General features: G+C 39.0%; 1 protein-coding gene across 4 annotated transcripts in view; it reads left to right on the plus strand.

Moving 5' to 3' along the window:
• pemt (phosphatidylethanolamine N-methyltransferase) overlaps window positions 1-26,636 on the plus strand; it is an 86,384-nt gene extending 59,748 nt beyond the window's left edge. The window contains exons 7-9 of one of the 4 annotated variants that reach the window (XM_040135064.1): window positions 7,016-7,127; window positions 20,353-20,427; window positions 24,474-26,636. In XM_040135064.1, the coding sequence (XP_039990998.1) occupies window positions 7,016-7,127; window positions 20,353-20,427; window positions 24,474-24,528 (242 nt within the window). In that variant the 3' untranslated portion in view covers window positions 24,529-26,636. Of the gene's footprint in view, window positions 1-7,015; window positions 7,128-9,068; window positions 9,941-20,352; window positions 20,428-24,473 lie in introns of those variants that run through there. The other 3 variants (XM_040135063.1, XM_040135062.1, XM_040135060.1) reach the window with 3 other exon arrangements.
• Window positions 26,637-27,399: the final 763 nt, after the last annotated feature.

Raw genomic sequence — 27,399 nt, forward strand, 5'->3', positions numbered from 1 at the left:
CTAGCAGTAAGGCATTATGGATGGCAATGTCCATCAACAACTATTGAACATTGCCATGAAGTTTTGTACAGATATTCATGGTCTACAGAGGATGAATCCTACTGACACTGATTCCCTAATTCTTTATCTACCACCATCATCAGGTAAAATTCAAATTTATCCAGCACTTTATGAGTAAATACTTGCAGAGCAAATGACATTCCCATAACCCGCAGGCAAACGTTATCGTGCTAACATCACTAGAATAAGATAGTAAACATGTTGAAAATTATACCAACTAGGCGTTATGTTATGTCATTGTGAGCATGTTAGCATGCTACCATTGGCATTTTGGTCAGGGCACCACTGTGCAGCATCAGAGCTGCTAGCATGGATGCAATCTTAGTCTTGTTATTGTAATAATGACGTCCCTCTGCATCTGTTTTTTGCCCTGTTAGCTTCTTGGCTCTATAGATGGAAATGTCAGTCTGTCTGACAGTTGGTCAGTCCACCACTTTGGTCCAGACTGAAATATCTCAAAAACTATTGAATGAATGGCCATAAAATTTTATACAGACATTCATAATCCCCAGAGGATGAATCCCACTGACTTCAGTGATCCACCTACTTTTCTTTTAATGACATCATTCAGTTTACATTAGTGTTTTAGAAATAAATGACTGCATTACCATTAAATTAGGTACACTCTTAGCCTGCTAACATGCTTAACTAGAATGGTGAACGTTGTTCTTGCTAAATATCAGCATTGTCATTGTGAGTATATTAGCATGCTGATATTACCTTCTAGTTTAAAGCATTGTTGTGACGAAGTGCAGCCTCACAGAGCCGTTAGCATGGTTTTAGATTCTTTCTCTTTTTATTGTATTAATTACATCCCTCTTTTTATTTTTTTCCCATACTAATTACAGTATGTACTATGTACCATTTAACATGTATGTATTTTTATTACTTATTAATAAGGTGGCATACATAAACAACACACCAAATCCAGATCCTTGTATGTGCAATACAAATCAACAGTCTAACAACATCTCTAGATAAACAGAAGTTTTGGGATCATATGTGACTTTGGAAACCCGGAAAAGACACACACATACATGCTGTATCCTAACAAGGACACGTAAATGCATTGACATGAGGAAAGACACGTGAATACATTTACTCCAATTTATAGAGGCTTGCTCCTTTCTATGCATGCAAAGGAAAACTTCATGTCCTCGCATATGGCACTAACACATATATTCTGAGACAAACAGGTGTCTTTTGTGTTGTTGTGCTGTTGAATACATCCAGGCATCGATACAAATGACCATGAGTATGATATCGCCATTATGACGATTTGGCAAATGCTGGTATCTAGTTTCTAGGTCAGTCACTTCAGTGAATCATCTCCAATGTCCAGACCTGGTTTCTCAGCTCCTGCACCATCCTTGTTCATCACTGAAAGGCCCTTAGTCCATCACTCTGTCTCCACTAATCCCCAAATGTGACAACAGAGGGGAGGCAGCTGGAGCAGCAGAAGGTGACAGGAGTTCGCAGGAGGTGGTGTGTATGTGTATGAACAGGCGTCCGCTCTATATGCAGATTGAGCAAACCAATTACAAGAGACCTTTGTCATGTTTCATTCTCTGAAGTCTGTAAAGCACAAGCGTGAGCAAAGTTTTTCTTAAAGGACGACATTCTGACTAATTCGAAGCACCAGAAACCGTGCCCTACCAGTACTGTCAGATAAGTAGGTTTCCTATGACGTGAACACAGATGGGGGGCAGAAAAGAGACATTACTGCCGTAAACAAAGGAGTTCAGGACATACTGCCTGAATTGCAAAGGTAATACTTTACAGCACAGAGGAGATAATTATATCAAAGTCCTTATAGGCAGGTCTCGCCACTTGGCAGCCATCCTGGCAACGCCTCTGGGTAGTTATTTTGGGCTAATACGATTAGGCCCCTATCTAAATGAATGGGGAAGAGCCATAACCTCACTTTCAGTGGTCACCGGGACATAAAAACTGTATAGAATCACCAGTCAAATCTGATCAAAACATCTTAAAAAGTTTGTTGACTTTGCCCCAAAATAAGGTTTGCTTTTTTCCACAGGTTATATTTATACCACGCATGCGAAGGGTTTCGCTTGCGTCAGTTTAACAATGCTTGATATGTTTTCCATTTGGCTTTTATAAAGCAAACGGTAAGCTTTGGGAGGCAAGGGTCAGGATGTGTGTCATACAATCGCCGTCTTTGGCGTTACAGACTTTTCTATTCAAAATACTTTAAGTAGTTTTTCTCCTCTCTTATAATGTGTCTGATTATATGCATTCAGTGATTTTATGACATGAGTCTCTTTCCTCAAAAAGCTGTATAAACTCTATCAAGTTGCCCAGACCCTTGTAAAATAATAACAGTAAATCCACTTCATACCCATTTGCAAGCTTCGACACTTAACCAGGTCAGTTGGGCTGCTGCCTATAAGCCATAATATTTATCCGACCAAAGAAAAAATAAAGTGTCTAAGCTGTTGAGGCTAAATTAAAAGAAAATATAAAGGAAAATAAGCAGTGTAGTTTTACTAAGTTGTGTCAGTGCCGCTGAATATTTAAGTGTTTTGTTGTTTTTGTAGTTAACTCTGGAAAGTTTACTAAATTTACCACTTGTTTCTTAGTTGGGTGCCTGAAAAAGCTTAACGTCAACGCCTGGGTATTTGAAGGTGAAATAAAAATGAATTTATAAAATCTAACATTCCATATTTTAAACCTACAGCGTTTAGTTTTATGTCTATTTTAGTATTCGGTATGCACAACAGAATAGTAAGAAAGATGTTCCAATTTTAGTAATAATTTTATTTTAGCTAAAAGGGGAAAAATGTAAAACCACAAAACTACAAACGGACACAAACTGCAGAAATACAAAAAGAAAACACTGCAGTTAACACTCCTTGTCTGCAGGTGGCATACATGTTTAGAACTGCCCTGACAATTTTTGCACTCATACAAGGGGCTAATCATGATGGTATCAGTGAGTTGCCAAGCTGCTAATCCATCTGACGCTAAAAAGATTTTGACAGCTTTCATTCAATCATGTCCTAAAACGTTCTAAAGATATTAATGTTCACCAGGGGTTCAGTCCTAATTTTTGTTATGTTTGGTCCCAAACCTTCCTCCAGCACTACCATCAAAAATAAAATCACCACAAGAAAATTTAGTCAGGAAATTCCCTTACCATAGTCATGCTACCTGGAAGACAGACCCTTTCCAATTTGGACACAGGAAGGCTAAAATTTCAACTTGTACAATCAATATGTCATAAGAAATGTATATTGTAATGAAATTTTCTGAACACATTTATGCTCCCAAGGGGATAAATCCTTGGATTTTTATAAACACATGGCCTTTCCTCTAGCATCAGCCATAGGACAAACTTCAAATTTTCTGTGAACATTTCCTGTTCTCTGCTATTGAACAAGAGCAGAGAAAAGGGGCTTACCCGACCACAATCTAGCAGCACTGTGTTTTCGTGGGCACCCGCAAACATATACACACACATACTGGAGGATATAGCCTGGGGGTGTTGTAATTTGATGTGTCTTGTTTGTTCTATATTAATCCCCTTGAGTCACAGTGACCTGTTGATTCAAATTGATGGCAGAGAGACAAAAAAAGGTCCAAACACAATCAAATTACCCATAGTCTTAATGTGACAGCCGGCTGGCCAGGGATCCGTACTCCGATCTTAACCTACTGATCACAGACCCACTAGTCTAACCTCTAGGATACCACAGTGCTATCACTACTCTTCAGCAAATCCAGGTTGCCCATTTTCATAACCACAATGACACACAAACTGACGCAGGAACATAAAAAAATGTTATGCTTGACTTTCAGATCTGTTTGGGTTACAGGTATTTCCTTTGGAGGTCAAAAATGAGGTTAGCATATTGTTCTGAAGGCCAGTTACAGCTGGTTTTCTATTCAAAAAACCAAACACATTTGTTTATATAATCTCTTTTTATCCTGCCCTACCTGTGGTGTTTAAATGAGCGTACATAATGAAAATTGTTATATAACTTGGGCATTAACAGCTTCTCTTTGACAGAAAACAGGGCCAGCAGCACCACATGTGTAATTCAGCAGGTCGGTTTTCTGCATGCGAATATGTGTGTGTGGGTGCACGATGGAGGAAAGGGAAGTATTTGAATGTTCAAGTCCTCTTATAAGTAAAATGGGTCAGATTGTGTGTGTGTGTGTGTGTGTGTGTGTTTGTGTGCACAATATCTAGGGAACTTATTACATAGCAAACAATAGTGAGTGCTCAGGTTACAGTAAGCAGTGTCCTAGTTCAGCCGCCCCCAACACTGTTATAGGCTAAAGACCCCCACTGCACAAGTAAGCATACACTCTTGTTTGCCCCCTTGTTTACCACAAGCTTGTGGCATAAAAGAAATACTGCATGTTGAAATGACTTGTACTTAATGTTAAACTGAACTTAAAATTCATTTTTGCTGGAAAAAAAATTTAACCTGGTTGTTTGTTTTCACTTGAATATTCATTTGGTCAAAATTGTCACTAACAAATTTGTAGTGAGAACACCCCCATAAAGTGTTCTCTCGGAGGACAAGTTTTTGATACCGACTTACCGACTGTACTGTAAGTTAATTGGTAAAATATCTTTGGCCAAACAGGCAGTTAACCTTGGGCGCCAACGTTGTTAGCAATTGCTAAGATCGAGCTGTGATTTCGGTACTCTGTCACTTCATATGTGACACCTTACATTACTCCATGTCATGACTGAAATTATTAGTTTATGTACAAAGGGAGCTTGAAAATGACCCTCCACTGAATTAAAAACAACATCTAGTGTGAAACAGAGCTAATGTTAGCAAGCAGAGCTGTCCAACTAACACTTTTTTAAGGGATGCCAGTTGACCTAGCTTGCTAGGTTTCACTTTGCTAATGGAAACAAACTTAGTAGCTGGTCCTCCAAAATATTAAATGTTGCTAAGGGACAGAAAGCTTAAATCGATAACAGTTCATAACCTAATGCTGTGTGAGCTTGTTTAAGAGGGGTGAAAAATGGCTTGTATCAACATCTGGCTATACAGTGTAATGCATAGATGTATAAGAACTGGATACCGAACTCTAAGTCGGCGTCAGTTTTATTGAATGAAAAATGCTCTCTGAGAGCATGTCCCAAAAAAATTAGCTTCCATGTTTGCTTCCACATTGTGTGGTTCACTGCACATGCATGTTAGCATTTCTTTCTGACTGCATCTGCTCAGTCCCACTCAGCCAATAGACTTTACATTGGAACCACATCACACATATAGCAATCACTTTTCTAGGCTCAGGGATAGTTCTAAAAATATAAAACTTTCTTGGTTTAAAAAATTCACAATAATAAGTGACCTTGTTTGTAGTTTCAGTTGTTCTCTGAACAGTTTTACAGACATCTTTTATAATTGTGGTCTTGGAGGAAAATGCTTTTTTTTCACTACAGTAGGTGGATTTTCCTTCCACCTGTTTTTATGTGCATTTTCAAATTGCGCATATAAAAAACCTGGATAGAAACCCCAGATATTCAAAGAAATCTCAAAATATTGCAAAAAAGTTTTGATGAGGTGGGAAAGTTTGTGTATTAATTAAAGCAAAATGCAACAAAGTGCAATGGAAACACACTGAATAAATCATGACATACATGAAGCATGTGACTTAAACGTCCAATGAAAGAGACAAAGAGTAGTGGCAGATGAAAACAAATGGAGTGATGAGGAGACTAACATTTCTCAAATTAACACATGAAACAAACAGAAATGCCACATTTCCATTAGGTTTTTCTGCATTTTATTAACCATTTGACGTTTGACTGGCACTCTTTTAATTACATCATCTTAATGCGCCCTCTTCTTCTGAAATTGCTTAATGGCACCAACTGGAAAAATAACACTACCAGCTGTTTATCTCAACAAACCAACTAATAATGTATATATAAAAGTAGTGGATGGAAACACGCATTAACTAGCATTTTCTTTGGCTGAATTTTGCGAAATTTGGCAAAAAATTGCACTACATTTGGATGGAAATGCATCCAATATCAAAAAATGGCAACTGGTAAAAAATTGCCAGCAAGGCTCATTGGCGGCACTGTATCTTGTTCTACCAATACATTAATGGTATGATTTCCAGTTAATAGCGCACCACAGAAGTTGACAGCGGGTCACCTAGCAACATTTGCTCTCAAATCCATCCAGAGGCTTAAACCTCAGGCACTTTTTCCCAAAATATGTCCAAAAACTGTTTAATCCTCTTTTCAAAAAATTGAAAAATATACATTATATCATTATAATTTATACTTCCTTAGAGAAAAAGTTAGAAGAATTTGTAAAATTATTTTTGTCTTGCTCATTTCTTGCTACAATAATCAAACTTTCAATCCATAGTTTTCACATGAGGTCATATCCATGTGGTCATATTGTTGACCTCAGTAACAGCCAGGTGATGGTGGAGCAGACAGACAGTGCAGCATTAACAAGGCTGTGTGGTGCCAAAGTCTTGTTCCTTCGCAGTGCATCCTCAGTCTGACTTCAGTGTCTGATGCTGTTTTGTCAGAAACATGTCAAAAATAATTGTAGAATGACAAGCGGCCTAAAATCTGTCTGGTCTGAGTTTAAAACAAGGCATCATGGTCAATGACAAACTGGAAACCATGGCAGCAGTGTGACACAGTCCAAGTTTGGCACTGAATCCCAATCCACTTGAAGTGGTTGATAAACTGGAACCTGGAGATAAATTTGGAACCATTAAACCTTCAGATATGTTCCATGCTTCTCTCGCCAAGCGCATGCTGGGATAGGCTCCAACTTCAACAGGAGTCTATTCCTAACACTCAACGGGAAAAGCGTGTATAAAAATTGACAAAATTTAGGCATGAAATGCAGTGTTTGTGAAAAAATGGAGCCAAAATTCTCTCATCTGAACCTGTTACAGCATTAACCTGCTGTGTGTCTATATGTGTATTTTTCAGGTGATTACTTTGGCATCCTGATGGATGAGAAGGTGACAGGCTTTCCCTTTAACATCATAGAGAACCCAATGTACTGGGGCAGCACAGCCAACTACCTCGGTCTGGCACTCATGTAAGTGTGTGTGTGTGTGTGTGTGTGTGTGTGTGTGTGTGTGTGTGTGTGTGTGTGTGTGTGTGTGTGTGTGTGTGTCTAGAGGGGAGAAGAGGTCGTGTGTATCATTGGTCAGCAAGAGTGAAATTTGATTTTAAGGTTTCTACAGAAGTCTGAGAACGGCTCATAAAAATAAATCATAGCAATTTATTTTTATCAGGTTCGTCATTAACCATTACTTGAGGGGTTAGCACATAAAGTAAACAAAATTAATGCAAAATGACCTGCTGCCTGGCCCTCAAAGTGCCGATATACGTCACGTCCTAAATAAAGTGAAGGCATGCAGATGTGGCATAGATAACAAGCTGTGACCTGCAAATGGGAAATCATTACCCTCTTGAAAAAAGTGGGTAGGTAAAAACTTTTACGTGTGCCTCGTCTCTATGACAACTGTGACCGCATCGCTTGAAGCCCCGCGTGTAGTTGCTAGGCGAGTGCTCCATAGTTGACGAGCCTAGCAGCCAATAAAAGCTATTAGCACCCTATTCCTCCTCACACAGAGCTACGTGGACTCCATTCCTAATTATACTCTCTCTCCATAGTCCTCTTTGTTGTGACCAATCTTTCCCCATTTTCGAATTTAATTCACTTTCAGCCCTGTATCTTCTGCATTCCAGCCCTGGTCTCTCTGCATCTCTCTCTGTCATCTGATTTTCTCCAGTTACCTCTACATCGCTCTCCCCTTCTGTTGTTCAGTCGTTTGAGATACAGTAGCATCCTCTGCCTCAGCCTGTTCTGCTGTCTTCACTCTTCATTCCTCTGACCCTTTCTGTTGCTGTTTTAAGAATCTACAGTAAAACAAATAAAATCTCTGAAAACAGGCCTGTGGTTGAACCCCCTGTGAACTGGTGCAGATGTACTGATGTGTGTGTTTCTACTGCAGTCAACTTGTACAGGGACGGGGCAAATCTCTACAGTGCTTTATGATTTTAAAAGAAACAACCATTCCAATTGATATTTTTGGTGTATTTAGATTAAGGCGTTATGTGCGTCCTTAAAGCATGAATATAATTTTCAAAGTATTTCTGGCGTAAAGAAACACCTAAAAAGGCTTTTTTGAATTTTAACAAAACAATGTCATCCCAAGATGCACATACTCACTTGTTCTGGAGCTTTCAACCATATTGTATCACAGTGTTTGCACAGAGGTGGAGTTTGCTCAGGTGTCATGGAGGAGTTCTCTTCAGGACTTCTTGTCCTTGTTGACCTAAAGGAGCTATAAGCAATATATTTCATATTAACCTTGGATCACATGACTGCTTGTTTGTGAAATGGGTGATGAATCCTCAGAGATTTATCAATGACTCTGCAATTCCACTGCAGCGTCTTTTAGCTGATTGTTTTGCTTTTCCAGTCTGCAACTTTACTGCTCTGGTTCAGTTTCACTGCTCTTATCAGCATCTTTTTTGACCACATCAAGGAGCTGTTTTCAGTGATAAAACTCTGATAAACCAACTTTACACTACCTGCCCAGCACCAAACAGCAGATAGAGGAAGCTAGCCACTCACTGGTGAACATAGTGGAGCATTTAGCAGCTATATAGCCAGATATTTCCCTCACGAGATGGTATCTACCATCTCGTGAGGGAAAAACATAACTTAAAGATAATGTTGGACTAACATTCAACAAGATGAACACAAACACAACTCCAAATGTATGCCAATGTTGCTCTGTATATGCCAGATGTGTAAATTAGCAACTGTTGCAGCCTGTTCCAGGTGCTCCTGTTCATTGTCTTATTTTTCCAACTCTTTAGCTTTATTCTTTTTGTCGTAAATCTTTAACTTTTTACCATTAACTTATTTAAGCTGCACCCTCTCTAAACATGCTACTAGACAGAGATCTGGTCTGTTTTTTCACCGTGAAATTACTACTTCAGTTACTTCTTTATATGCTATCAGTCAGCAATGCTACTGTTGCGCGGCAACTCCACATTGGCATTGTTTACACCAGAGACTGGCTGATTGCGCCGAAGCTGGCCGGCATGCCGCCCAGAACAACGACCATCCCTGCAGAAATCAGAAGGAGAGCACGCAGGATGCAGAAGAGAAACGAAGTGATGAGGGACGAGAGCCTGGTCCAGTCAACAGAGACTGATGGAGAGGATTGTGTCTCCTTTCTGTCACCATGGGCAACGTGAGACCACTAATAAGATGGACGAGCTAGCGGCCCTATTGAGGAATCGGAGGGCCTTCCGTGAGCGTAGTGTTATGTGTTTCACAGAGACACGGCTACAGGAAGATACTTCGGATCCAATCGCTACCATCGACGGCTTTCAGACAGAGCGGACAGGAAAAGGAACGTTTCTGCAGCCCAGACATTGAACTGTTAGTCGCGGGGCTACGTCCATGCTACATATCCAGAGCGTTCTCACACGCCATCTTGGTTGTTTACATCAGCCCATCGGTTTAACCCAACAACCGCGCATGACGTCATCCACTATGTTACCCTTTGACTCCAGACTCAGCACCGCAGGAGACAGGAACTTGGACCTGCTGTATACTAATGTTAAGAGGCCTGGAGATTCTACCTCACACTTACTTTCAAACATTTGCATTTGTACATTTTTCTATTCACTACCTGTGTATTTATTATTATTACTATTTTGCAGTAGTGTTTACTTATTACTATCTATTGCAATGTGCCAGAGCAATTTGCCCTCAGGGAGCAATAAAGTTTTTCTGTTTCTGATTCCGATTCTGAAGGTTTGTCATGCAATTTAAAAGGTGATAATATATCAGTGTTGTGTTCACAACTTGTTCCCACTGACGCAAAGTGGAGGTCTTCACAGGTCCACTTAGCTCCGAGACCCAACCCAGGACACGACTGGGTCAAAATTCTACTCAGTCTAATCAGGTCAGGTTGTGTCTTGCCTTATTGCCACAGGTTTCAGGTCTGTGTGTTAATATGCCCAATTCCCGAATGGGCATATTAACACACAGACCTGAGACCTGTCTGTTTGGACGTGTGATCCATCACAAGCACCGCGGCAGAAAACAGTGCTTTTTGAAGTGAGAGGGAAAGGAGAACTGTGAACTTCCCAGTCACTTCACAGTTGATCATACTGACTGTCATATATCAGTCAAACATTGTTCATTCAGATGTTTTGTTTGAAATGGAAATAAACCAAATCAGAAAAGGATGCAACGCATCCAGCAGCTTTGTTCTGATGAGGGAACTGAAGCTGAGCTTATTTTAGGAAAATAAGTAGCCTACAAGATTAATGCTATTAAATGACAGCTTTTTGGAATTTGATTGACAGATATTAGATATGTTAGAACTTTGTCTTTTTGCCTAACTGACTACAGAATGTTTCTATTGTTGGTGCAGGAGGTGGAAACAGGACTTTCAGTTATTTTTATAAATTTGTCTTTGAAGCATATAAATGAATTATTTTATTTCTATGACTTTACATTCATTCTTAGGACAATGCTATTATTATATTTCTGCTCTTTTACACCACGGCTGCTTCTTAATTGATCAAATTGACTTATAGCCCATCATGCTGCTGCTCTGTTAGGGTCTGTTCAGGTGAAGACTGAAGACCTCTACCCCTCAGGTGCCAGTCACTGAGGATTTAGAAGTTCAGCTTGAGAGTTCATTCTCAACGTTGGAAACAGACCTTGTAAAAAGTACTACCCACTGTTATCATCAGAAATAATGTATTTACCATGTTACATTGATGGTTGCACAGTGCATGTACATTTTTACAAAGTATATGGGTATATGTTCATAAACAAACTGATCTACAGCACCACTAGAGTTCAAAACTCCATGGCTACCTTTTAATTCATACATCTTTTAGGTTACTGTTATAAATAGATCAAATACTATATTAGGACCAAATTGGTAAAGGTGAAAGAAAATCTCAAAATCAGCATTTTCAAGTTTTCTCTGAAATATGACTGGATAATCCTTAACAATATAGTCTGTTATTAGTATGTAGTTTAGATACGGAAACTGTGATGTAAAAGCCTTAAAACCCTCAGACTCTCTTCACTGGGACTGAGAGCACTTTAGTGATTCTGATGGATCTCTGTCAAATCCTCAGACACACACAAAGACCCACAGTCCCTGCAGATAGCACTGAAGAACACAAGGAGGTGAGAAAAGCTCCACACAGACACCCCCCCCCCCCGGACACACACAGACACACACCTCACGCTCCACCAAGCCCCTTTCTGTGCCAGACAATCTCTCTGACACATTAGGGCACTTACTGGCCCCTCTCTGACACACATTAGCAGGTACACTTAGACTAATTCATGAACACGAGCTGAACTCGTGCTGCTAAATAGATAAGATAGGATCTAAAATTGCTGCATGATGCGACTCCTTGTTGTGGTTATGTATCATGTATTTTTGCATGGAGCACTGCTCTAGAAAAGGACTGTGGCACCAAACAGCAGGAGTAGTCCTAAAGTATTCCCCTGTTAACTGTCTGTGCTATATTTAGTAGACATGCTGCACGTCTGGCTAAACCCCGATTCATGATATCAAATCAAGCCTGAAAAATTGAACATCTGCTCCCTCAGCACATCTGTATGCCTCTGTAAAACATAGTCGAACAGTCCTTTTAGGTGAATTCACAATAGGAAAATTAAAAGTACCCTGTGGAGTTTTTGACCACTATTAGTGCTATGGAGCAATGTTTTTACGTAGGGGTCTCTGTTTTGTTACGCACAAGGATGCAAAATGCATTATCATGTGCGTAACAACATACATTCCTGCCAATTGTTTCACTCTATTACACTGACAAACAGATGGCTGCCATGCACCAAGAAACACAGCAAATGTGCCAACAAGGGCAGGGAGGAAGACTGCTAGCAAAAAGTACATGGACTAAACAATTCAGGTTATGAGATGATTTAAAAAAAAAAAAAAAGTCTTCTGCAAATGTTTTAAGAGGGAAGAAATTAATTCAACATGTTTGCCAGACCTTAAAGACCACAGTACCACAGGACACATTTGAGCAAGATTTCACAATGTGACGTCTTTTGAGATACATTTATCTCACAACACATCCATATAAATTATGCAGCATTTGTTTTAAGCCAGGCTGGCTACATTGGTCCATCATTTTGGTCCAGACTGAAGTATCTCAAAAACTACTGGATGGATTGCAGTGAAATTTGGTGCACCTGTTTATGTTCCCCTCAGGATGAACTGTAATAATGTTGATGTTGATCTCCTGATTCTTCCTTTAGTGTCATTATCAGGTCAAAATTTAAACCTGCAATAAGTGCTTTCTTTGGCCACTTGGGGACAGTGGACTGACATATCATCCAGCAAAACAACATTAGCATGAATGTGCAATCGTGTTTCTGTTTTAATATGGCGTCCTCCATGGCAATTTTAGTAATACTGGTTACAGATCCGTTCCAAATAATATGTATATAGACAACAGGGTGCAGCAAACTCTCCCTAAGCAGCTACTATGTCAGAAATGCAACAGTAGAAGAGTAACCATCTATTAACATCACACCCAAACAGGATGACTCATTGTGTCATGTTGTTTTAATACAGAACAATAAGGAAGACAGTCAACATTGTTGTGCAGGTCAGATTGAACTCATGGTTGTATTTTGCATGAGCATCTGCTTTTGTCTTCATCCTCATTTGCTGCCACTCCCTTGTGAGTGTGTATGCAATATAAATACTGCAGATCAAAAGTGGACTCCCAGTAACAATGAAAACTACTATATAATTAAACAATTAAAGAATTTAAATACACAGAATGACTATTTTTTGAAAAATCCCTGCAGTAAATACTATCAAAACTGGGGTTTGCTGGAGTGACAGTCTTAAGGATTATAACTTCAAGAAGTATTGTAGCAAATGCATAAACAAGCTATTTATCTATTTCAAATATTTGCCCCTATCTGTTTGCGCTTTTTCTCACACTTCGGGAAGACCCCGGCCAGTTCAATGCACAGTGAGAAAGCTTTATCACCATAACACTGCCAAAGTGATAAACAGTGTGGTAAATCCTGCCCGTCAGTTACATCATGGACCATTATCATGTGTTGCGCTTGTGGGATGGAGCCATATCTTTGAGCAAGAGGGAACGACAACGCTCTTAGTTTTGAAAGGTCACTTTCGGCTCCGGGTGAAATCACGTCACTCCACTCCCAACTCTGCGCTACCCTGCTGCTATTCAGTTGCGGCTGATACGGCAGTGTGTATGTGGAGAGTGCTAAAACAGTAATATATATCTCAAGACAGCTTCCCAAACAAAGCATCATACTCATGGCTATACATGCATTTGTGGTGTGTCAGATCCAGAGGATCAGCCATTCCTCTAACCACTGGAATAAAATGGCAAGATAGCTGCATGCAACGGATTTACCAATGTCACGCATATTGTAATAACCATAGATCAGGTATCGAGATGGTAATACACTCGCTATAATCACTCACAAATATTAAAATTGATAAGATCATATAAAAAAACCAGATAGTATGATTAGGTATGGCATTATTGTTTTTGCATCGCACAGATAATCCACTTTTAATAGGAGCTGTTTTACTACATAATATTACCATAGTCTAACTAATATATTCTTATTCTGGCCAATGCAAACCTACATTCCACTTTTGATACATTTCAGATCTCTTATTAAACATAAGCTTGTTTTAAATTCTGAACATGTATGCGGTTCTCAAGGTCTTACAGTAAGAGTATCGACCCCACTGCCCATATCCAAACTCTTCGGGGTTCTCAAATTGAAATTGTGGAAAGTTCTAAACACTTGGAAATCTGGCTGGATACTAGACTTGTATGAAGGTCAACATTGTATTCTTGGATAGAAACAAATCATGTATCTCTTTTGCTAATTGGAAGACCATTATGCAATCTATAATTATGTTTGCACTTAATTATGGTGATATTGTGTGAATGCAAAAGCCGCTTGATTGACTGATTGATTTGATTGCTCAAACTGAGCTGGGAAAAACTGGTTTCAAATACTTTGCTCCCTACAGATGGAATGGAATGGAATTTCACTTGATGATTTTAAAAGACTATACTCATGATTTAGAATTTCTCTTGTAATTGCTTTTCTTAATACGAAAACTAATGTCTAGCTAATTTCTTTCTCCTTCCGGAAAAAGAGATCGTGATCTTAATGAGACTACCTGTTTACATAAAGGATTAAATCAAATTGGAAGAATAACATGAGAAAATTGGAATAAACAGCATGTTAGAGCAGTGTTCCTATTTGGAGCTCTCCGCATTCTCAATGACAAAGGGTCAAACACCAGACCTTTTTTTCTATTAAATTTCTCTTACGTAAACTCATTCATAATTTAAAATGTCTGTGTTTCTACCTTTATGAAACTTTAAAATCAACATTAATACTCTGATATCTATGATTCCCCTCAGTCATAGCGTCCTTCTCCACCCCCTCTACATGTTCCTCTCTAACCTTCCACCTGACTGCACGGCATCACATTGCATTTAATTTCTCTCATAGGTAAGATAATTGCAGGACTCAAAATACTTTTCAATCAAATGGAAAGATTTGTGTGGATTTTTCATTATGACTAAGTGGATTGCTCTGTAGCTATACCTGTATTGTATATCTGAGTTCTTTTTCTTACCTACTTTATGTAAACCCACAGTATATTTCAGTGTTTTCATATTCAATTGGAAGTTGATGTTATCTCCTCACTATACGTTAGACCACAGAGAATGTTATTTGCTCCCCATGGGCCTCATTTGTTCAAAGGTTATTCCAATTATTATTTTTTGAAATTATACTAAGTTCTAGCCTGTGTAAAGTGAAAGGAATAGTATATAGTGGCAAACCCACAAGGAATTATCACCCAACTCTGCAGTTTCCCTCAGCACTGCAGAGTATTTTAGTGCCTTTTAGCATTGTTTTGGTTTTAGGGCCCATAACTTTACCGCTTTGGTTCAGTCCCTCCTCTCTGTGAACACAGTGGAGCATTTAGCAGCTACAAAGCCAGATATTTCCCTCAGGGGTTGGTAGAGACCACAAACAGAGCCAGAGGGAGATTGAATATTGGACTCATGGAAACATGACTCTAAATGACTGTCAATGTCAGTGTTTGGTTTAAAGCTTGTTATGATCCCCTCTAAGTGGCAAGAAATCAATAAATGCAGCTTTAAGTAAAAGTATGAATACCTCAGTCCTGCATTAAAATATTTAAAGTATGGAGTGGACGTATCAGTATGTAGCATATGTTTAAGTATTTAAGTGTCAAAAGTAAAAGTAATCAGAATGATCCCCATCAGTGTCATTATCATGCATACAATATTAATCATTTATTATTGCTGACACATTACTGTGTGTTAATTTTAACTACTTAACTACTTAATTTAGTGTAATCCATATAAGATACTCATAGGTTTGTGTATGTATAACTCTAATCTGCGAGTTAACTAAAGCTGCCAAACAAATGTAGTGGAATAAAAACATTTACATACATACATCATACATGTGTACAGAAATACTCAAATAAAGTACAAGCACAGTACTTCAGTAAATAAACTTAGTTGATTAAATCTCACAAATATTAAAAAGAGGCCATAATGTGATATATATATATATTTTGCATGTTTCCATCATGCCAGTGTTTCCCTCATCACTATTATCTTTGACCAGCCTCTGTGGATCTACATTCTCTCCACATAATGAAGACATCATGTTTTCTGGGGTCATTCTGTTTTTCAGTCATATCTCATTTTCATTCATTACACCTTAAGGCTGTCACTTTTTCCATTAATCAAGTTCGAATGAATTTTAAATGACAAAATTCATTCGAAACAGAATAATAATAATAATAATAATAATAATAATAATACATTTAATTTCTACTGCACATGTCTATAACTTGTATCTGAATTGTATCTATGATCTATGAAAAATCAAAAAACATATTTTCTTCTGTATGTCTGTCCCTTCTACCTTGCTCTCAATAAAAAGAAGTTTTAAAAAAATGTACCAAACTTTTCATTCATGGTGGATATCAAAAAACTTCTGATAGCTTTGGACTAAAGATGTAGCAAGGTGAAACATAGAACTGATAGGCAAGCTGAAGGGCCCAACTTAATTTCTAATATTAGCCAGAAACACAAGTCTATCAACTTGATGGGGATCAAGTGCGGCTGTTTTTTTAATTACAATATTACCTGTCAATGAGAACACCCATTCAGAGCGGAATTTTATATTGTGCTCCAGTTCCATTGTGAGATCCAGAAACCCCTCTCCCAAAACAACACCAATGGGCCACATAACCCTGCATCTAAATCACGCTAGCTCATTGGTGAAGGCATTTCTACGAGCTTCTGGCAAGGGGCCTGCTGAAGCGGAGTGTGCCGAACAGTAGGCAATCAGACGAGGTTGTACACCTGGCATTGCTCCTCTCATCTGTGGTGCCTTCCTGATCTGGCTTTTATTAACAATGGTTAATTATTTAAAGTTGCTATATGTAAGTTTTTGCTATTGCTACATAGCCAATACAAGTCTAGAAGAAACATTGCGAGTTCAGCATCCAACTTCATTTTTTTGCTCACCAAGAGCTCTCTCCAGCGGTGGAAAGCAACGCCAATATTAACTCTTGTTTTGCTTCTATTTCCATCACTTCTTTTCTTTGTAGGAGGTGGTTTCTTGCCTTCTGGGCAGCACTACTTCTTCATCCTCTCATGTTGGGCTGAGGGCAGACTGGATTCTACAGTGATTCACTAGGGCCCCTTGAGGTACTAGGTGGTACTACGAGATGGGACGGATGTCTTTGACATAACATCAAAACTGTTATTTCTGCACATGCCGTTGATAGTTTTTTTTTAATTGTTGAATATTTTAAACTCCTCTTAAACATACACATAAAGCACCTTTAAAGATGTTACTATTTCACACACAAAATCACACAGGTAGAAATCTGTCATTCTTATCTTTGTATGTCTTCTAGAGACTGCGGAAAAGAGCAGGTCAGGTATCATCTGAGTCTTGTTAAGTATAACACAGAGGACAGTGAATCACAGCACGCTCTGCATTTTAAGCACATGCAACTTGTCTGCTGTCTGACAGGAAGAATGTGTGTTTATGTATAAGGAAAATATGAGTTTGAATGCATGTTGTTAACCCAGTTTCAGTGGGGGAACTTCCTGTGCTCAGTCTGAAATGTAGCAATGCCAGCTTATAGAAGATGATAATGAAGAGGGATATGTTTTGCCTGTAATCTACAAAGACCATGTACACATCAATTTAACAAGCTAAACTAGAGTCATGTGCCTCATAGGAGTAAAATATGTTGTTCAGATTTTGTACCATGATGCTACAATGGGTCACTGACATCTGTTTCTGGTTGAGGCACCTAATGGAAATAGTGTTACGAGAATTTCTCCCCAAAAAAAAGCAGAAATGGTCAAAAATACAATATAATTTACTGATTTTTTTTTTTTTTTTTTTCAGTGAAATCCTGTTGCAAAGATATGACGTTATGTGTCATGAATTTCTGTAGAAAAATGCTCTACTTCTTTTTCCTGACAAAGTCTAGGACAAATGGAATCAGGAAAAGAAGAGAAGGAAAAAACTGGCATTCACTTCACAAGCAAGTCAGCCGACAGCCTGACCAGTCTTGGTTTTGTCATTTGTAATTATGACAGTTTGTAATCTGGGTTAGTGATAACTACAGATTACCACACAAGGTCTACTGACTCATCATCGTGCATGTCAGATTTGAAGCCGACAAAAGCCATGAATCTAATGTAATCACAGCTGTAAGTGAACTGACACAGAAGTCTAAAATCACGAGAGAGCTGCTTAAAGACTCGACAATTTTGTTCCCATTTTCCTGCAATCAACATATGGTACACAGTGGACTGAAATGGATGGAAAACTGTATGTGCTTCATAAAAGTATCAAATGTTACAGAAAAAGATGTGTAGGAGTGAACATCGATCACAGTAACCTATGGAAAGTAATGCTGTTTTTACCCATAAGTATCTTATATAGGCAAAATGTAAAAACTGGCTAAATATAAAATCCCAAATATGTTCAGGGAATGCGAACTGGGATCCCAATGCGAACACTAATCATAAATGTCAGCCTTAGTGTCAGAATCAAAAAGCAAGGAGTTTTTTTTCCAACTTGAGGTCAACAAATTCCCAGTATGTGCCCATGATGCAGTCCAATTTTGTTTGGCTCCAGTGATCTCCACAAAGGTCAAAGGCAGTTCAAAGAATCGAAAGAAGTAATTTTTGGAAACCGCAGGTATTGCCAAACCTTTAATCACTTCACATGTCTTGGCCTGGTTTTATGTGTTCTGCAGGGAGCAAAGGAAAATATAGGCACTACATTCTAACTGTGAACATAAAGTGATTTTATGTTAGGCTATTACAATTGTAGACAAACTAACAAAAAAAGCAGCACAGACTTGACTCCCAGTCCTGTAAATGGTCCATTAACTCAAATTAAAAAATACTCAAAAAAATACTGTTTTGTCTTCTTATCCCTAGTGGTGTCTTGCAGATACAGTTTGTGCCCTGACTTTGCATTATCAACTGTGCTTGCATCCAGTGTTGGGAAATCGTTGTCTTAAAGAGTAACTCTAGTTTGGCATTCCCAGTTAAATAATGAGTGGATAAAAAAAAAAATAATAATAATAATATATATATAATTATTATTATTGTTATTATTATTATTATTTATTTATTCATTCATTATTTAACTGGGAATGCCAAAGGGATCACAAATGTGAAAAACCATCAACATTTCTGTATCAAATTTCCCAGTAATCCATGCAATAGATGTTGAAACATTTTAATAAAAGACAAAACTGTCAAAATCATGGTGGCATCAGAGGAAAGACCTAGGCTTTACCATACGGAGCGGGATTCATTCTCGGGGGAGCATAAATTCTGCACCAATTTTCATATTACATCATCTATCCGGCATTTGTTTTTAGTTTATTTTAGTCTGGACCAAAAGTGGACCGACAACCTATCGATCAACATTGCTGTCCATAGAGCCATGCCGTCAGCTAACTAAAAAGCTTTTTTCATGGCACTGCTCAAAACATCTACTTTTCCTCTCAATGCTTGCTGTTCCAGATCATACTTTCCATGAAACCTAAAGTTTCATTTAGTACAAGTACAAGCTGTTCTTCAAATGTTACTGTTATTTAACCATATTGAACCAGAGAAAGAAATTCAAAGATGGAATAATTAAGTACAATATCCTTTTTGGTGGTCAATTTTTTTTCTAATCAACCTTAAAAATTGTAGAAAGGCACTTTATTTGATTAGACTTTTTTCGCTGTATTGTCATGCCTCTATGTCTGTCTGCTTAACTAGGTCATGGGGTAGCGTTTTATAAGCCACATCAGCCAGCAAGTTTAAATGCCCCACACAAGTGCTGTTGCTCTAACTGATTCGATTAAGCTTCTTTCTTTACCTTAATGACAAGTTTTGCAATGGTAGGTTTCAAGGTTGTATGGCAAGAAATTAAACCTTCACCTATAGAGTATGCTGTATATTGAACACTATCTACAGTAATTCCAGATAAAAGCTCTTTGTTACTCACACTGCTGCGCTACACGAGAGGGCTTTTTAACTAAGTAATGCTGAGTGCATTACTTCCATCGTGCAAGTCTGCCTGTGCGTCTGTATTTTTCCTTGATAAAACAAATGATAAAAAATGTGTCACTGTGCCATGTTCTGATCAGGTTTATGTAGGTCAGTATGTTGTGTGGGTTTATTTTTCTCCACAGGGATACACTACAGGGTAAAACATTACTACAGGGTAAAACATTACTACAGGGTAAAACATTTTAAACAAACAATTACTGCTTCAAAAAAAGAACCATTAACCTCCTCTTTGTTCTCTGGCACCCAGGAATCTAATAATTTGATACAATCCATAAAGTGTGGAAAAAAAATTGTTGGGACACAAAGATACTGATTTTTTTAACTTGGCTCCAAGTTCTGCTGCCTTTGTTCTGTTGCCCCTTCTATGTGTTTCTCTACCTCTCTTGCTCCCCGTCATGACACACTTCACATCTGTTTGAAACAGAGGGACTGGCCTTAAGTGGGTTCTCAACAGCGACGTGGTTTACATATCCTGCACGTACTGTGCTCTACACAAAATATATAACCTAACCCAACTGCCTTCATCTGTTCTTTTTTTTTTTTTTTTTTACCTCCCTCTCTGTCTCCAGTGGTGCCAGTCCTGTTGGACTTGTCCTGACTGCCGTAGTAGCTTTGGCTTACAAGGTGGCGTTAAGATTCGAGGGGTAAGTCTTTCTTTGTCTCCCGTCCAGTTCACCTTTATTAAAAAATGCATTCGATCAATTACTTGTGTACAGGTGAGAATGCACTCCAAGATACCACGTTCGGACATAATCGGGGTTACAAATGACAACATATGTAGCTTGAAACCAAAGTTGTCTCTGACCATCTGTCAGACATTAAAATCTGTTTAAATGTTGGGGCTGATCAGTGTGGCCTGTTTCGAAAGAGTTCATTCTGAACCATCAGTGATGTGATTTTAAAACTTATTTTGTAGTTTCAAGCCACAGCATTAAAACCAGTTACCTGTTTTAATGCCGTGGCTGTTCGGGGTATATTCAGTCTAATCGGGTCTGGAAATGGTCCCATGCTGTTGCAGATCTGGGGTCTGTGTGTCAATATACCCTTGGCCTAAACAATACTTGTCATTTAAAGTCTCTCATGTTCAGATAAAATACAGATTTGATTAAATACAATTTCATTTACTTGTATACATGTGGCCTCACTTAGCCATATATGTGTCCCAGTTTGCCAGATTACAAATCCGATTGCAATCCATGTAAATCAGGGTATGCCCCGATCCATTGCTGCCAGTGCACCTGAAGCTGTTCGGTAACTGCCAGAAGAAGAAAAACATGTCTGCTTTTTAGTTACAAATATAAGAACAATTAACAATAACCTCTAGCTATCTAACAACTATCCAAAAACTAACACAAAGATGTTTCATCTTTACGGGCTCTAACTCATGCCGCTCTCTCCAACCATGACGTAGTTACACTTGAGAGGAGTAAATATTATGTGTGAGAACTATACATACAATACATACAGTACATGCAGCTTCTTGGACCCATGTACAATTGGCTTTTCTGGTATCAGTTCCCAAGATGAATGAAGTGACTAGGCAAAACTTAAATTAACCCCACAGTAAATATCTGTTCTACTGTAAATACTTTATCTGTAAAATGAGAGTTCATCTATTTATAGTTCTGTTGTGGTCAAGACACAGTCAGGGTGCAGGTCATCTATCTACAAAAGTAAATGGGGACGGGTCACTCAAGTGCAAGTTAACAAGGCCACTTGGGAAGGACAATGACGTACCATTCTCCTCCCACCCTTTTTCCTCCTCCGTTGCGTTTTCTTCTCAATCGTCATCTCCATTTATTCAATACAAGGCGTTGCGATGGACAAAAAAGAAGGATTGGGGGGGGGGGGGGCTCTTATCTTTATTTTTGTCTTTTTAACATATTAAAAGCCTTATTTTTCATTTTTTGCTCCGTCGCATCCTCCTCCTCCTGCTTGTCCAGGACGATTACGAAATAAGATCTAAAAAACCAAAAGAAATTAGCAACTTACTTCGGGACATCTGTCCACACATGCATACAGATATACACAAACATGCTGCCACAGCATAAGCCAGTCACAAATGAGGCAGGGCTCGCCGGGGAAGCAGCTGGTATGTGCACTTTACTCAGTAAGCCCATCGTGTGTGTGTGTGTGTGTGTGTGTGTGTGTGTGCGTGTGCGTGTGTGCGTGTGTGATGCCCTCTCATCTTCGGAGTAGGTGTGCACTGGTTTGTATGTACATGTGTTAACTGTGCAGCTGTCCTTTGCATCGCATGTGTGAGGAGCCTGTCACACAGGAGCAAAACATCTTATGATTCAAATCTGCAAAACCAATGACACAACAACGGACCACAGATGCACATGGTTGTACTTTAATACGCCGTGTGTTTTTAAAACTTATTATATAGGGAACTACATAATAACACAACAAAATGTTCACTTGAATGGTAGCAAAAACACAAATAGTGGCAAATTGATTAGGTCACAAGATGACTGACCTACATTTATTTCATGTATAAACCAAAGCATGGACGCACAGTCGGAGGGAAATTAGTGTTGACCAATCCGAATAAAAGTCAGCAAATTACATCTGACGAGCTCCTTTTATCCCTCCTCGTCTAGCCCCTGAAGGGGATTTTGGTTGTTTTATTCACGCCTTCGCGCCCGTATTTCTGCCGCCACATAAATCACCCAGTGTTTGCAGGAATAGATTCAGCCACCTTCCCCTAGCTGAGTTTGTCAGGGTGGGCTCATTTGCCCAACGAGTGAAATGACGGAAGGGAGAGGTTAGCTCAGCACACTCAGCAGTGTCAGCAACACGCTTTTCTGAAAATGTCACGTATTAACACACGCTGTGAATGAGAGCGCAGGTGTACATGTCACTGTGGTGATTTCCAGCCGCGCTGATCCATGATTGTGTCATTTAGCCCGAACCTGTGAATTGAAGGAAAGGCAGGTGCTAGATTTTACTGCACACTGTGACTGGGAAAAGATTCATATGCTATATTTATCTTTTGCCTCTGGCAAAGATTCTGAATGTTCTCATTTAGTTAAACTATGCGAGTGTAACAAGGCAGTGGAACACAAGAAACCCCCTTGACGGTTGGATATTACCTCACACGGTGATTGGAATGGGCAAAAGCACGAGTGGGATAGATGCAAGAACCATGCAGTGAATGGAAATAGGTATCGAGTGACCTCAGACAATGCCTCTTAGCTTTTTTAGCTCATAAGCCCCTGTGATACAAAGTGAGATGCAGTGGTGAAAGCTGACACCAAATAATTATTTTTATACCCTTCCCATCTACTATTAAATCCCTAGAAAGCCCTTACAGGCTACAAGCAGGGCTGCTTTGGCCATTTTGGTGCCTTGAGGCTTCACATCCTCAAGTGTCTTTGTGAGGACTCATCTATTCAAGGCCGATATTATTCTATATTATATAATTCAACTGAACTTCTGCTCTGAGTCTTGTCATCAACAAAACATAGTCTGTAAATCAGCATGTTCAAATGCACACTAGAGTCCCTGTTACGAGTCTTGTCCTGCTTTAAAAGTTTTTGAAGATGTGAATAGGAACATAGGTAACCTTCAGACACTCTCCGGGTTTCTGATCATCCTTTCTGTCTATGCAGGAGACTCCTGGAGACAGTCCCTGTCATTTCTGCACTGGGTTGACAGAGACGGAGCAAATATCAGCATCTGACTTTCACGTACAGATGTCCTGCCCACATTTTATGATCCACTGGGATTATTGTTAGTTCCACATTTTAGTCAAATCAAGTTTAAATCCATTTTGAGGCTTTAAGAAAATGTAACCTGCATCAATGCCTTTCTTTGATGTCTTCAGACTATTTTTGAAAGGTGTCCTATATTATTTTGTATAATCGAGATAGAGGATGTCAGCTTGAATCTGTTGTTGCAGATATGTGTGCACAGGATTTAGACAGACTCTCTGCGACTTCAAAATAATCAAAATATTAAAAAATGTCAATCCAAGACAGTGTGTTTGCTGAAATAGATGCAGAATGACTCACATCGCTCACTTACCAATGTTTGCAGTCTTACTATTAATTGAAACTGCTGACTGCAGCTTATGTGTTTGTGGTTTGGTGTTTCCCTCATAAGACTGTGTGGTAAGTGTTTTATCGGAGGGCATTTCGACATTTCCAGAAGCTGTCACTTTCAAGCAAACATCAAGTAGTTAGCCTACTGCCAACTGACAGTGAGCAAGCTTGTTAGCTCGAGGAGCTTTCCATCTTCAATCGAACTCTTTGTTGAATTGAATAATATTCAATCCTGAGAAGTCGGGGGAGTCAACAGCACAGTACAGAGAAAACAGAAAGAAGCTAAGAGAGCCATCGTGACTGAGTAGCACTAGCTTGTCCCGGCCCTTGACAACAGCCCAACAACAGCTCTGATCCCTGTTTGTCCTAGGGCTCCTGTCTATTATATTTTTCCAAATTCCCTGTTGTTTGCTGCTACAGCTTTAAATTTGATGTGGAGGTGAGTGCTGCAAAACCGTGCGTGCATTCAAGTGCAACCGAGTGGAGGAGCATGCGGAGACACAAGGCATCTTCCTATCATATACACACACTCATACTCAAGCTCCCTCACGGTTCAACACACACACGCTCCTGGCACAGAGTGGTACGGCGATCAAGTCTCTGATTTATTGTCCCATTATATGTTTGTTCTGCTGTATTTACAGACCATTCACTGAACAGATCTATCAGGAGAGGAGTCGGCGCCACAAGCATGAATAATTGCCTCCCCGACGCTTATTGCTACTGGTTTTGGCCGAGGATTCCCATCCTGTGGACAAAAAGATGGACTGAACGACAGACAGACTTCCCAGCAGCCTTGATCACTAATCCACGTCCAGCATGGATACAAAGGAAATGTTCACACTGCAGCTCCAACTGTTCGTCTTCTCATTAAATTTAAACTCTTCTAAAGAATGTGGAAACTACATGGAGCCTTTTTTCTAATGTAATTCTTAACCACATGACTATAACATACTTAATTGGGCTAAATATGTCAAATTAAAGGAATAGTTTGATATTTTGGAAATTAGAATATTGAACCACTCTTATATCTTAAAGGGGAACTCCACCAATTTTACACACCAAAGTTGGTATACAGGTGTTGGGGAGCACTACTGCATACATGAAAAATGTTGTACACAGCCTTTTGTGTCTCCAGGCAGAGCGGTGTGAGGTCTGATATATCGCCCCAAGTGATTACTACACCTGATGACCTGAAGATCTGAAAATGAAAAAAAATCTGGGGGTGTTCGAAAGAAGTGAGCTTACCAGACCTCTGGAGCCTGATCTTGGTCTCTGCTTGGTTATAGTACAGTGGTTACTGTACTGTACTCTATTACTAGCATTACACACCCAAATCATTGATGTATTAAGAGAGCTGAATACGGTGCTGCCACTCAGCCTTAGTGCAAATATATCCCCGTGGCGACTGGCGGTATTGCAACAAAAAAATGCCGTGTGGCTCAGGAAGCATTTTCCCTATTAACCACCTCTATGAAAGAGGAATCTAAATCTGTTGATATGGCAGCTCAAAGAGCACATAAAGTCAGTTTTTACACTTTTTGTACCATTAATTTTTAATCCATGGAAGTTTTATATATATATAATATATCTATATATATATATAAAACTTCCCCAAAGCCCAGAAAAGTGAGTTTCAATTCGTTGGCGTCATCACAGTGTAAAATCTACGGGCTGAGCAAGGGCAGGCCCACTGTAATATACAGTGTTATACAGGTATCATGCTAAACCAGGGGAGTGCTCTTTAACTATGGAGCTTGAGCACAGAGGCAATTAGCTTAGCTTAGCATACAGGCTTGAAGCAGGCTGAAACAGCTAGCCTGGCTCTCTTGCCCAACACCTTGTTTCTCATCTGTTTTGCGAAAGAGAGAAAAGGTAAAATGGACAATTTGTGTCTCGTGGACGAATACTTTACTAGTTACAGTTTCCAATCCTTATGCTAAGCTACGCTAACTGCCTCTCTGCTCTAGCTCCATACTCCACACACAGACATAAGAGTGGTATCAATCGTGTCATCGGACTCTCAGCGAGAAAGCCAATAACCATATTTCCTAAGACATTTAGCTGTTCTTTTAAAGCTTTACTAGGCTAGATTTCCACCGTATGTACAGTACAAAACACCCACAAAATAGGAACACATCGGACTTAACTGAGATCTCATACACAAGTCTAGTTTTCAAATACATGTCAAGTATTGTCACTTGACAGAAATTTCGGCACAGTTTGAATCGACGTTTTAACCAGCTCCACCGCAGCAGCTGACAAGAAGTGACAGAAAGTACATTGTTCATCAACGTTACATGTTCTACGGTAACTTTTTTTCTTTTTTTACAGCTCACTTACTTCTTGCAGCATTAAATAATAAAATAAATTGTTCTTGTACAGATGTTCTATTATATGAAGAACCCAGTGATGTTAACAACTTCGGTGATCTTGATAACGTTCCATATTATTCCTAGTGTTATTTGTCTTCCTTTTTCTGACGTATTACTGTGTGACATAAAACAGCATTTTGACCTACAGGCATTGCTATTTTTGAAAGAAAAAAAAAGGTCCATTTCAAGCTAGTGGCAAATACTGAAAGCACAGGGAAGCAGCTAGAAAATTTCCCAAAAAGGTTTTTTCGCAAGTTCATCACTGCAACAAGTTCTCAATTGATTACAAATGCCACCATTCTAATAAAAACCCCACATGATGACCATATTTAATGAGAGCACTGTGCTAGATTTGATGGTGTAACTGTTTGTGGGATCAACTGGTGTGCGTATAAATTTTATAGTCTCCTTCAAAGCAAGGCAAAAAAAAAAGAGTTGAGGATCATGAAGACCTCAGCTATAGCAACTCCATTCAGAGTAATAGTCATGGCTCTGCTTTATATTCTACAAAACCAAGCTTCACAAATAGCCTTCAATACTGCCATTGTTGTTTGAACTACAGATTTCATCTAATACACTGTTCTCCAATGTTATTCACTATATGTAATGTTATGATATATGACATGAATCCTTTTAAATTAGAGAAAAGCTACACCAGTAATGGCATTGTACTGTCCCTATGCAAACCATCCCAAACCGAGCAACACACACTGTCTGGTGATACACTGTATATTGATGGGATATTTTTATGTAATAAAAGAATGAGTCAGCGTGCACAGCGCTGGTGTCTTTGTGTCTCAAAAAAATCAAGGCTATTAATGGAGGCACTTAGGGCAGCATTTTCCTTGTTTGCCTCTTACAGGCAGATGTGGAGGAAATTTTATTTGAGTCAGGAAAACTAGGACAGCCTATAACTGCAGCAAGCAGTGCTGGCCTATAAGAAGCAATCCCTTATGTTAATGAAGTAGCTACTACATACTTAATGGCTACCACCTCTCTGTGTACAACATAGCCAGCATCCTCAAATTTATGTCATAATCCAGAAAATGGGTCTATTTTACTTTTCACTTCAAAGTTATGAACAATTTCATTACGTAACAACCACAGAGATTGACTTCACATTCATTTTAGGAAGTAACTACAAAGTTTAGTAGTTATTATAGTAGTTATATATAGGCTTAAATCCACCTATAGA

The sequence above is a fragment of the Xiphias gladius genome, chromosome 9, assembly GCF_016859285.1.
Source record: "Xiphias gladius isolate SHS-SW01 ecotype Sanya breed wild chromosome 9, ASM1685928v1, whole genome shotgun sequence".
Classification (NCBI taxonomy): Eukaryota; Metazoa; Chordata; class Actinopteri; order Istiophoriformes; family Xiphiidae; genus Xiphias; species Xiphias gladius.